The sequence below is a fragment of the Mytilus californianus genome, unplaced genomic scaffold (genome assembly GCF_021869535.1).
Source record: "Mytilus californianus isolate M0D057914Y unplaced genomic scaffold, xbMytCali1.0.p SCAF_4, whole genome shotgun sequence".
In the NCBI taxonomy this organism is placed as follows: Eukaryota; Metazoa; Mollusca; class Bivalvia; order Mytilida; family Mytilidae; genus Mytilus; species Mytilus californianus.
In genome coordinates, this window is record NW_026262690.1 from 65,866,659 (window position 1) to 65,878,890 (window position 12,232).

At 31.6% G+C, this 12,232-nt stretch overlaps 1 protein-coding gene across 3 annotated transcripts; it reads left to right on the top strand.

The window, feature by feature from the left end:
- The first annotated feature begins 2,695 nt into the window (after positions 1-2,695).
- Positions 2,696-11,598, top strand: LOC127738365 (uncharacterized). Of its 3 annotated transcripts, none has more exons than XM_052249572.1 (4): positions 2,696-2,888; positions 4,899-5,638; positions 6,053-6,125; positions 10,068-11,598. In XM_052249572.1, the coding sequence occupies exons 2-4, from the start codon at positions 5,045-5,047 to the stop codon at positions 10,478-10,480; spliced, it is 1,080 nt and encodes a 359-aa protein (XP_052105532.1). In that variant the 5' UTR covers positions 2,696-2,888; positions 4,899-5,044; the 3' UTR covers positions 10,481-11,598. The 3 variants fall into 3 exon arrangements, with proteins under 3 accessions (XP_052105532.1, XP_052105531.1, XP_052105533.1); XM_052249571.1 differs by lacking the exon at positions 2,696-2,888 and adding an exon at positions 3,206-3,269; XM_052249573.1 differs by lacking the exon at positions 2,696-2,888 and adding an exon at positions 3,830-3,855.
- The last annotated feature ends 634 nt before the right edge of the window (positions 11,599-12,232 follow it).

Sequence of the window (12,232 nt, forward strand, 5' to 3'; positions counted from 1 at the left end):
TTCATTGACTTTTAATGTTTCTGTTTGATCATTCATGACGGAGGTATATCTAGAAAAACCCTTCGGATGCATGAAACTTATTAAGTGTTATTTTCATTTATAAATGTCCATCGCCTATAATAAATGCCTTTTGTGTACATGTATGTCTGGTAGTGTTATAGATAAGGAAAGTAAAAGCAAATGTCCTTTTTATAGGGAATCCCTAAAAAGTATTTGAACTAATCGTTGATTTCTTTTGATATAATACATTTATATGGTTGATATATAATTTTGATAACATGGACAAAGTACTGTACGTACTTAGAATTCATGTCACGATGTACACTTAGTCATGTTATTTACACTTAAAGTTCTCGAGCAAGTCAAGTTTTCTTATGTTATTTTTAGTTTGAATCTAAGTGACATGCTTTTTATAGCATGCAGATCTATTTTTAAATTATTATAATTTTCTTATTCTTGATAAAAGTTGAAAACTTTCATATTTTGAGACGCTAAAGGGTGGCTCTAGGTTACGAAAATACAGCTGAATCTCGGAACAGTGTGTGTTTTTAATGTTTAAATTAATCGTACTTTTAGTATATAAATCTTTTAGACGAAATCTAACATTTCTAAATCAGTGCCAATATAATTGGGTGCACGCTGATTATTGTAATAATTTTACTTCCTTTAAATCCATCCCTAACTTTAACAGGTAACTTAGGTTTATGACTTTCTTAATATACCACTTCAATACTTCCTAAGAAGGTTTAAAAATAGCATTACACTTACTGGAAATCCGACTGATAAAAATATAAGTGTGACTTCGTACAAAAATGCACAAGGGTAGAAATATATTAATATAAAACATGTCATATGAACTCATTGTACCTTGGATTGCATGATATAAAACGTTTGAATTGAATTATATTTACGCTCTTTTTTTTGTTTTGTTTTATATGCAATGAAATTCTGTGAAGTTTTATCCTGGACAGTGCACAGGATCATGTTTCTCTCGCTTTTATGATAGATACATATACTCATGATTACAGCCACCGATATTAGTGTAGGACGGCAAGGTTTTATATCAGCAGGTTTAGTTTTTTGAAACTGCTTGCAGTAACTGCAAGCGTTCGTTGACATTGTATAATATATTGTTTTATTGTTATGTTTGCCCTTTTGTGTTTGCTTATCATTTTTATCGGAATATATAGTTTTAAAATTATATAAGTGGTTTTTTCTGTACTGATTTTGTATACCTTATATTATTGAACTAAATGTCTAGTTTTTGTGTATCGTTGGTTGTTGTAAACTTGTAAAGTTTGTAAAATAACTAAATTGAAATTTGTACTTATGTTAATAAAAATATAATTGATGTATGTTTCCAACTAGGAGGTATAACTAGTAAAACAAAAGTGACCTATTTATTATGAAAATTAAGACACTGGCACCTGCTTACCCGACTCGGAAAATATGCCGTTGCTTTGTACCTTTTTCGAATGAACAATGTATATTATTAACTTTAATTTTTCAATATTGACAATTGACTTTTGAAGTCATTCTGGATATCACATTTAATGGTGATAATTGGCGAAGACTTCATTGATTTTAATTAACCTCTGTGTTAGGTGGAGGTTATCGGAGAAAATGAATTTTTTTGGCCAATATAATACAAAATTGTCGCAAATATATTCAAATCATTTTTTTTTAAATTATTTTATTTGAATTTTCTTTTTTTGCATGTCTTACGAATTTTAATTAAAAGCTAGAAAAGGGTTTAAAGTTAAATATGACTTTTGATCTTGAGGTCAAATTATGATCAGTAAGTACAGCGAAACATAGTAAAAGATAGATGACCGGATGCTTTACATCTAGATAGAGATTGTTTAACCATGCAAAGACAAAAACTTGCAAGATGATACTACACTAGTATACGAACAAACCTCGTGCTAATTTTTTAAAATGTGGGCCCGCATGATAACAACCCGTTACAGTAGGTTGGTTTCACATAAAGAGTTTTGCTGCTGTTCCTTAAACTGTACAGCTTTCACTGTTCAAAGAAACCATTAAAATCGGATTTAAGGTTCAGATTTCGACCGGATGAGTTCGAATTTATCCTCTTATGCGGTCAAAAGAATGCCCCTTTACGCGATCATCCATGACATTTGACATCGAGGTCATTTCAAAAGTCACACGTCATGCTTATTATACGCCCACCGAAAATGTTTAGCTAAAGGTGATGACTGTGGCGGGGCAGTAAAACCTAACTGGGTAAAAGTTACTATTAAAAATTTTTAATTCTTAAGGATGAGTGTGAAATCTTGCAACTCCCCTTTCCCCCTAAACAATTTCACATTTGGGGAAAGCTTTGATTATTATGGATTTTTATTACTGCCTTAGTATATCCCCCCTATTTTAGGTTCATTACATAACAGGATAATTCGTTATTGGTTCCATAAACCAACAAAGTAATCCATTTGACAATATCAGTTTGTACATGTATATCATAATACTAGTAACAAAGAAATTTTAGGAAATATAGTAAGGCCTTCCTGTGAACGAAAAAAAACGTGTATTGGTGATACTGGACTTTTTCGGCATCACACTTTAAGGTATATGCAGTTTGCCTCAACAATAAATGAGCTCCTATCTACTATTACTTGTGTCTACTTTCATTTTCCATTATCAATGACGTATCATTTTATCCAGGAAGATGATTGTTTCTTTTTATAAAAGAATTAACAGGTATTGAAAATTTACAGACATCTAACAACTTGCATCTTAGTACTGGGTATATGAAAATAAACATGCAATAGGGCTACAGCAGTGTTACCAGATTCAAACTTAGCATATTAGCATCATCGAAAAATAGATAAGAATTAAACGTGCATATTTGACTGGATGCTATAGATGTAAGTAATTCCATATATTTTAATATATCATCAAGATATTTATAAAGATTATCTAGCAGATATCTTTTTAGGCCTATATTTTTTAAATGAAACATTTGTTTTAAGTGTTTTGTTTGGTTTATTATTACCTTGGCCAAAATCGAAGACAGGTGTGTTTATATTGGCGGTATATTTATTATCAAAAATGATGATATTTAAACATGACCTTGATATAAATAGTATTTAAATCGACTATCAATAGGATTCTCCAGGTAAAAATTCCCAGGAAAAATACCCTCTGATCTTGTCCTATCATTAGCAGAAAAAAAGAAATGAAGTAACTCCCCAAATGTCAAATAATCGTTATTCTACCTCTAATTACTGTAAGACGAACTTTCATTGGTAAGTTGTATTGTATAATTGGTTTTGGGGAAAGTTATGTAACGACCGAAACAGTTCAGCAACTTTCTTAATTTCTAAGAATTCTGTAATTTTATTATACGTTTTATTTTGATATTGAAATAAATAAAAAAAAAAGCTTCTTATTTGTTTTTTTACCTAGTATGTGTGGTTTAAAACATTTGTCAGAGCTTGAGGACCACCAGTGAAAGCAAAAGCTCTGAAATATGTGTTGAAACCAATACTTGTTCAGTTATCATTGCCTGCAACTTTATTTCGGGATATTTCAACAAATGTGTTCAATGAATGTTAATTACATAAGAATTAATTACTCTCGTTCTATTCTACGTAAAATTTAATTTTTATTTTTTTTTTGGAATTTCAAGTGTTTGCTCCTAAGTAAGTTCATGTTTACGTATAACATTAGATTTACGTGTAAAGGGAATTACAGTCTTATATTTTTAGAATTAAGTCAGCAACTTCGGGTAATTCTTGAGGAACTATTACGTATGCTTTGTATATATAAATTTACGAGTTTCAATAATTTTTTTCACAAGATACAGGGCTACTCTTGTCTTAAAGTTCTAAAGTAATTTTTTATCTTTTTGAAATTTAAAGTTTAGTTATCTACACTTATCTGGTGGAGTATTTTTTTCGTGCAACTTTTGGAAGTATGTTTTAATTAAAATTTTGTTGAGTCGATTCTATATTTGAATCTCGAAAATGGGATGGTAATGATGGATATGTGTTTCACGTCCAGTGGCAAATATCGCATTTGTATTATGACGAGAACATGTATATTGGATATTATTATAGACCCTGCTTTGTACTAGACCGACGAGCTAAGCCAGATATTTAACGTGCCAGTTCAAAAGGGAAACGACGCGTCAACCTTACCAGTCACATTATTCTGACCCCGATCCGACCAGTCTTTATCTTACTCCAAAGTGCTGCGTACTTAGCAAATACCAATTTTCAAGTCTTTGGTTTGTCCCAGCCGTGGACCAAACCCACGACCCCTAACATTTCTCGAAAATGATGATCTCCATCGGAGTATTGTGCATACGTAGCAATTTTCAGTAGATATAAATTGAATAGTGACTTTGGAATAAAATTTTGGATCTGATCAATTGACATTTATTGCAAGAGAGAATACAGTTAGTTTTACCGGTTTTTTCATTTTTAAATTGGACACTATGGGAAATTGAATGAACTTCAAAACTTTCAAATATCCAGTCATTCCTGTGACTAGTGTCATTGATTACTTACTATCAAGTAAGTAAGGAAGGTTTTTTGATAACCATGAATTTACCAAGAAATTGGTTATATTTAACCATGTGTATGTAAGAATAATCCTTCTTTCGTTATTAAGCTATACGATCGTTGTAATTCTTTCCAAAGAATATGTTTTAAATTTTAAAAGGGGGAAATACAGCGACTACATTAACCGAAGGCATTTCGCCATATACAATATGTAATCGAGATTCAAATAAGATGCACAATATATATACAGATACAGAATGGAAGTCTTATGTATACTTCATATAAAACTGTTTTTTCGTATAGAAATTGTAATGTAATCCTTTTCACATTAATAAGTTATAATATGTGTCTTTATTGTTTTGGTTTCAGACTCATTTTGACGCTTTTACGATTAATTCAATACAACGATGGATCTTCGTATACCATGTCGTACTACCCAATTGTAAAACAATTGCAGTGTTCAGCGTAAATCGATAACCTAAAACCTTGGGCCTTTTATAAAAAAATTGAAACAAATGGATATCAAACTAACACCCCGACTCAGTACTAATGATTTTATCAATGAAATAATCGAAACCGATTCTAAATTACCTGACATTTGCTTAACTAGAAGCAGTAGTAACGAAGATGACATTCAACACGTAAACGGAGCAAATTCAAGCGGATACAACTCGAATTCAACTCTAGACGAGCAGCAAGAAACACAAGATTCCCTTCCTACTAATCACAAGAATAACAGCGGAGGAAGTCTAGAAAGTGGAAGCAGGATATCCAATGACGATAGTGCAATAAGTTTAACGCTTGATTTTACTAATGAAGATCAAGATCAAGATCAAATACCTACGACTCAGGAAACGTTGTTAGGACAGACCAATGATACTGATAAAAATATCAAACATTCACCATCAACTCAAAATACATGTTTGAGATTGAGGCATTGGTTATTCCTGTCATTAACTGTTAACTTTTTGTGCATCGTATCCATTAGTGTTGTCTTCAGTTTACCTCGTAAAACAGGCCATATAGAAACCTTATGTGTTCTGGAAAGTAACAAACCCCCATTGTGTTCAAATTTTTCATCAGCACATCTTCAGTATTTAGTTCACGTCGTAAGTATCTTTCTATAAGATTACTAAGTTTACATTTATATTAAAAATATGGTAAACATTACAAGGCCAGGTAATAAAATTAGAAAACAAAACAAGTTACTAAACTGTATTCAACAGTAGCGTGAGTTAAAAAGAAAGCCTCAATTTGGCAAAGTTGACCTTCGATATATTTGGTTATTCATTTAAAGATCCCTTTTGATCAACTTCTTATATGTCTACATATTTATATTTATGGCTTTCACATGTTTGTGTTTGAGCGTTCTTGATGAAGGTATACCAGAATAGCGTTTAGGATGCACCAAATCTATTAAGTGTTATTTTAATTGTATGTCAATTCCTTTTTTTTTTGTCTCTATATTATATTTATATTTAATTTGAATCCTCTGATTTTACGCATGCTTTTTTCATTTTTAGATGCAAATTAAAGACAATCAAAGTCTACCTTTAGGAGCTGCACAAACCTACATTTCCTTCCACAGTAATAAAGGTAAGTTAATATTTTTCGCGGATATGTGTGTTAGTTTCTATATGTCCCATTTTTCATGTTCTGAATCTAACTGTTAACGTACTTATTAATTTGAGATTTCACTTAATTGAATACATATTTTTAATCTGATACCGAGATAAGATAATAAAAAAGGAACTAGTTATGTAACGTATTAAGAAGGAAAATGACATCAAAATACACGAAGTCATTTTAGATTTTAGCTTAAGAATAGTGTGAAAGAACTTGGTCAAAATAAAGCAACAACAAAAAAAAGACACAAAAAACTAAGAACTTCTAGAAGATGTTAAAAGATCTATCATATCATGACATCTCCATAATATTTATTGTATGGAATTAAATTGCGAGACATGTGTTACCCTTAGGGTGCTACATAAAATCTAATTCTTTTGTCCAACAGTGGGTCTGTACTGACGCTGCGGCCTCTCGATGCTGTGCGGAATTAATAAAATCATAGCATTTACTATCGGGATGGACAAACAATCAAGCGAAATGTCTTAGGAAAACATTGCACTCGATGCGCGTTAAAAAAAGTATGAACGGTTCTTCATGATAGGTTTGTAGTTGGTCTGTTCGGACAAAATTTTTCTAACAATCTTGCATGTATCAAAATTTGTCTGTAATATACTTTGGTCAACGCCGTAGTTCCAATTTTCAAGCACACAGTTATATTGTAAACTTATTCTTTTCGTTGCATCCATGCAATTTAAGCGGTTTTATACTATGAATTTAATAATTTGATTGGCAGTTTTCAAAATATTATATGTATTTTTTTGTTAAGGGAGTTTTTGAAGTGCCACATGACTTTCAAAATAAGCACACCATTTAATTTACTACTATTACGAAATTATGTTAAAATTTGCTAACTCTAGTGCCTATCATTTGTGTTCCAAGATGCCCGTCATTTTATTCTCGCGTATAACCTTCAGCATCGGATTTTAAAAGAAATGAAGGAATATATCTAAGTTTCAAAAAGCACCCCAAGAAAGATCCCTTAATCAAAGCGCAGACAATATAAACCAGATATATATATATATAAAATGACTGAATGATAGCCAACGATAAATCTTACGGGGCGATGGATCATATAAATATGATACAGTACACTACAAAATATAATATATAACCAGTCTAAAAGGGTACAACATCACCAAAAAATTACAATAAACGAACAAATGTAACTATAAATATTTCGGATAACAGATATCCTTCATCAATATGAGCACGATGTAAAATGAATCAGATAAATCTATTCTGATTATTGAACTATAGCAATCTTGAATTCTATACAATAAAAAAAGTGAAACAGTTTCACCCGAACATCATATGTAGAGACGCTAATAAATTTTTAAAATTTCCAAAAAACGACTCAAAGACATGCCTAAAATGAAAATAGTAATTATAGATATGAACTGGCACAACTTTAAAATTCCAAAATGACGTCAGTTAAGATGTTACAACAACTGCGTGTAAATACATTCCCAAAAGAACAGCACTGATCGATATAAGCTGGTAAAATATGACAAACAGAGGCTGCGTATTTATCATTCCAAATAAATAGCAGTTTTATAATGAAAAGAAAAAATAATAGTAAATTTGGGCTAAGGTTAAAAGTTGGACGTGGATGCGTACTTGTATATCCCTACCAAATGAAAAGAACCCTGGTATTTAAACTAGTAAAATTCCAAAAATTCCAAAAGAATCCTTAAAACTGTAAGAGTCAAGTAAGGAAGCCGGAGTAACTGGAAACAAATGTCAGGAAAATGAGTGACTCATTCTATTTTTTTTTCATTTATGCCCTCTGGGGAAACTGTCCTTAGCTTTCTTATCCAAAACCTTTCCCGAGCAAGTCTTTCTGCCCTTGACCAACCCTCGTTGTGGTCTATGATTGTGATTGTAAGGTTTTTGAGATCAGCTTGGGCGTGCCCAGGTGATCTCAAATGACGACTTACGGGGAGGTCGGACTTGCTGGTCTCCGAAAAGCTAAGAAAGCTCCGAAAAGCTAAAAGCAAGTCTGAAAGACTTATTTGTGAGAGCTGACGTCTCCTCTAATAAAAGCTGTTCAACTGCAGGATGGTGCAAGTCGTGTGGTAACAGACGATGTCTGACTTGCCAGCAAATACTGAATACTCAAACATTTACTTGCCACTCCACTGGGTCTGTGTACACTATATTTTGTAATGTAACTTGCAAAACACAGAATGTTGTATACCTTCTTCAGTGTCGATGTGGCATGCAGTATATTGGCGAGACAGAACAGCCTTTCAACAAACGAATGAATGGTCATCGAAGTGACTACACCTGCAAGCCCGACCTCCCCGTAAGTCGTCATTTGAGATCACCTGGGCACGCCCAAGCTGATCTCAAAAACCTTACAATCGCAATCATAGACAACAACGAGGGTTGGTCAAGGGCCGAAAGACTTGCTCGGGAAAGGTTTTGGGTAAGAAAGCTAAGGACAGTTTCCCCAGAGGGCATAAATGAAAAAACATAGAATGAGTCACTCATTTTCCCTACCATCACTCATTTTCCTGACATCATTTGTTTCCAGTTACTCCGGCTTCCTTACTTGACTCTTACAGTTTTAAGGATTCTTTTGGAATTTTTGGAATTTTACTAGTTTAAATACCAGGGTTCTTTTCATTTGGTAGGGATATACAAGTACGCATCCACGTCCAACTTTTAACCTTAGCCCAAATTTACTATTATTTTTTCTTTTCATTATAAAACTGCTATTTATTTGGAATGATAAATACGCAGCCTCTGTTTGTCATATTTTACCAGCTTATATCGATCAGTGCTGTTCTTTTGGGAATGTATTTACACGCAGTTGTTGTAACATCTTAACTGACGTCATTTTGGAATTTTAAAGTTGTGCCAGTTCATATCTATAATTACTATTTTCATTTTAGGCATGTCTTTGAGTCGTTTTTTGGAAATTTTAAAAATTTATTAGCGTCTCTACATATGATGTTCGGGTGAAACTGTTTCACTTTTTTTATTGTATAGAATTCAAGATTGCTATAGTTCAATAATCAGAATAGATTTATCTGATTCATTTTACATCGTGCTCATATTGATGAAGGATATCTGTTATCCGAAATATTTATAGTTACATTTGTTCGTTTATTGTCATTTTTTGGTGATGTTGTACCCTTTTAGACTGGTATATATATATATATATATATATATATATATATATATATAAACAAGTCTAAATTGAAAACAACGTTCAAACCTATGATTGCGTAAGATAAAAACCGCAATTTTTATACGTGTGCATGCAGACAAATTTCTTGGTAGAGGGGTCTAAATACAGCACAAACAACATTATATATATATATATATATATATACACGTCTAAACATGTGACAACTTTATGACAGACATTCTCCATCGGATTACACGTGGTTATACAGGGCTAACACCATATTATACATATAATTCGTCTCAAATTTAGCCCAACAATGTTAGATCTTCAAATTTGCGATAACAAATTTTTGTTTTTCCCTCAGCCGGATTATATATATACTACATATAAGTCTAAAGATTTGCACAACGGTACTAATATAAGATGGTAATATACGAAGATGATGTTATAAAATCGTGTTGACAATAATTCTTGACACTGACGAAGGCTATTTGTTAAGCCGAAATATTTGTCAACACGATTTTATAACATCATCTTCGTATATTACCATCTTATATTAATACCGTTGTGCAAATCTTTAGACTTATATAATTTTTTCCTTATCTGCGCAGTATCGTCTATTCTTTACGATCCGGTACATATTAAATTTACTGGTTGGTCCTTTTTATAGACTTCTATATATATAATATATATATATATATATGTTAAGTCTCTTTAAATAAATAGGTAATTCGGATTTTTAATTAATTTTTCCATTATGGTTTTTATTACAGGCGATAAGGAAAATGGCATTATTCCAAGCGCTTTGATGAACAGTACAAAATCGGCACATCGTCTTGTAACAAGAAAAGAAATTTTGTCATTTCACGACAACAAAATAATTATCCGAAAAACAAACACATACTTTGTATCCGTCCAGTTGCTGTTCAAGCGAGAATCAAGGTTGAATCACACGATTCAAGACAATGTCGATGTAACATTAATGAAGAAAAACAGACTAGACAATGTTTATCTTTTGTCTAAAACACTTCCAATTTGTAATGGCAGTCAAACTCTTCAGACCGTTCGAATAGTTGAATATTTTAAACTGAAGAAAGGTGATGAAATTAGCATATTGGTGTCGAAACCTAATTTGGTCTATAAATGTCCCACTTGTAATATGGTTACAGTAATTGAGATCAAATGAAAACGGTACAAAATAGGAAATTGAACTTTTAAAAATCATATGGATATAGTTGTCTATGCTATTGCATTTCAAGCATACAATTGCCTGAGAACATGTATTTGAGTCTATGCAAATGTTTTACTTATTAAGTGAAAAGGATATGCATTTTATTTGATCATTTGTTAAAATGTGCTTTTTTAAAAGGTATTGTTTGCTTAATTTCTAGTCGTAAAGCATATGTAAACCAGTAGATATACCAAGAGAACACATATGATAAACGATATCAAAGATTGTACATTTATTATTTTATTTGTTATAATTATATTTTGTTTGTCACATTTGAATGAACTAGTCTTCCTATATGCCATTTCATAGGAACAATCGTTATAAAAACCAGGACATATGTATTTTTCATAGAAGGACCATTCAGATATTTTGTACATTGTTGTCCAATCACAGAAGTATCAGAACCATCACAGGAAATGCAAAATTTGTATATAATCAAGACTTCTTCAAGGGCAGCTTTTACATCTATTAAATGGCATTTGTTATATATGTTATTTTGTTTATTAATTTTATTTATTGTTGATGAAATGTTTGTTTTTAGTTTATTCATTGCTCAGTTCGTAGAACAAAACAAAAACATTTTGTTTCCTTCAAAAGGTTGTTAAGAATGTAAGAAATACTTTTTTTAATTCATACAACTGTTACAAATGTTGTTTAAAAAAAAATATCCGATTGGTTACAAAAGTGGTTTAATCATTACTCATATTGCAATTTTTAAACTACATGCAAGTACAAAAAAAGAAGTTAATCATAGGAAACATTCCTTGTGTAGTTGTTATGTAACTTTTCAAGGTATAATGACATCATACTGATATTTAAAGTCCAAAAGTATATTTGAGGAATAGAAAAGAATTGTTTATTGTTTCATTATTAAAAGGTGATATCTTCCTAGTTGACGTCATCCAAAGGAAACCGAAAGAATTCTTTTCGTATGAACCAACAGGATAGCAGAGATTTAAATCAGGTTCAATGATTAGCGATGTTTGACACGTTATCTGTTACCGAATAGCTATACAGTTACGCTTTATATAGAAATTTAGAAATATGATGTATAAATAAAATAGTTTATATTTTTTGAGACTTAGTCTTTTGACAATTGACAAAAAACAATTACCCTTTTATCTTTAAGTTCTGTCAATTAAATCCAGGAGTTTATTCAATTGACAACAGTTCTCTCTCTGGATCACGAAGACCGGTTGGGTGTCTTTACCGACGGATCACTTTGTTGGTAATCATTCAATTGTGTGTAAAAAAAAAACGTGCACCTGCTTTATAAATATATGATGGGAGTTGTATCCCTTGCTTTGTGTTTCATGCTCACTATGATGAAATTTTATTTACTATAATTTAATATAGGACATACAAAGAAACAAACAAATTCCCTTCCATTACTAATCAGCTGGTTTTTTTGTTGTGATATGTAGGAAAATATATCACATCTTTGTCTCTTATTAGTGTCCCGTATAAATAAAACATTCAAGTTAACATCAAAATGCAAATATCTTGGAAGGCCTTCAATATGAAAAATAGGAATTGTGGTATGATTGCTTATGAGACAACTATCCATCGGAGACCAAATGACGTAGACGTAAACAACTCTTACATTTATACATAAAAAAAAAAATGACAAAATACCGAACTCTAAGGTAAATACAAAAAAGGGGTCCATAAAATCTGACAAATTCAAACACTCGAATGTATCAACCA

Excerpts from the sequence above, each read along its gene's own strand:
- LOC127738365 (XM_052249572.1), top strand. The coding sequence starts at position 5,045 with ATGGATATCAAACTAACACCCCGACTCAGTACTAATGATTTTATCAAT. Across the intron at positions 5,639-6,052 it reads TTCAGTATTTAGTTCACGTC|ATGCAAATTAAAGACAATCA; the intron begins GTAAGTATCTTT and ends TTTCATTTTTAG. Across the intron at positions 6,126-10,067 it reads TTCCTTCCACAGTAATAAAG|GCGATAAGGAAAATGGCATT; the intron begins GTAAGTTAATAT and ends TTTTTATTACAG.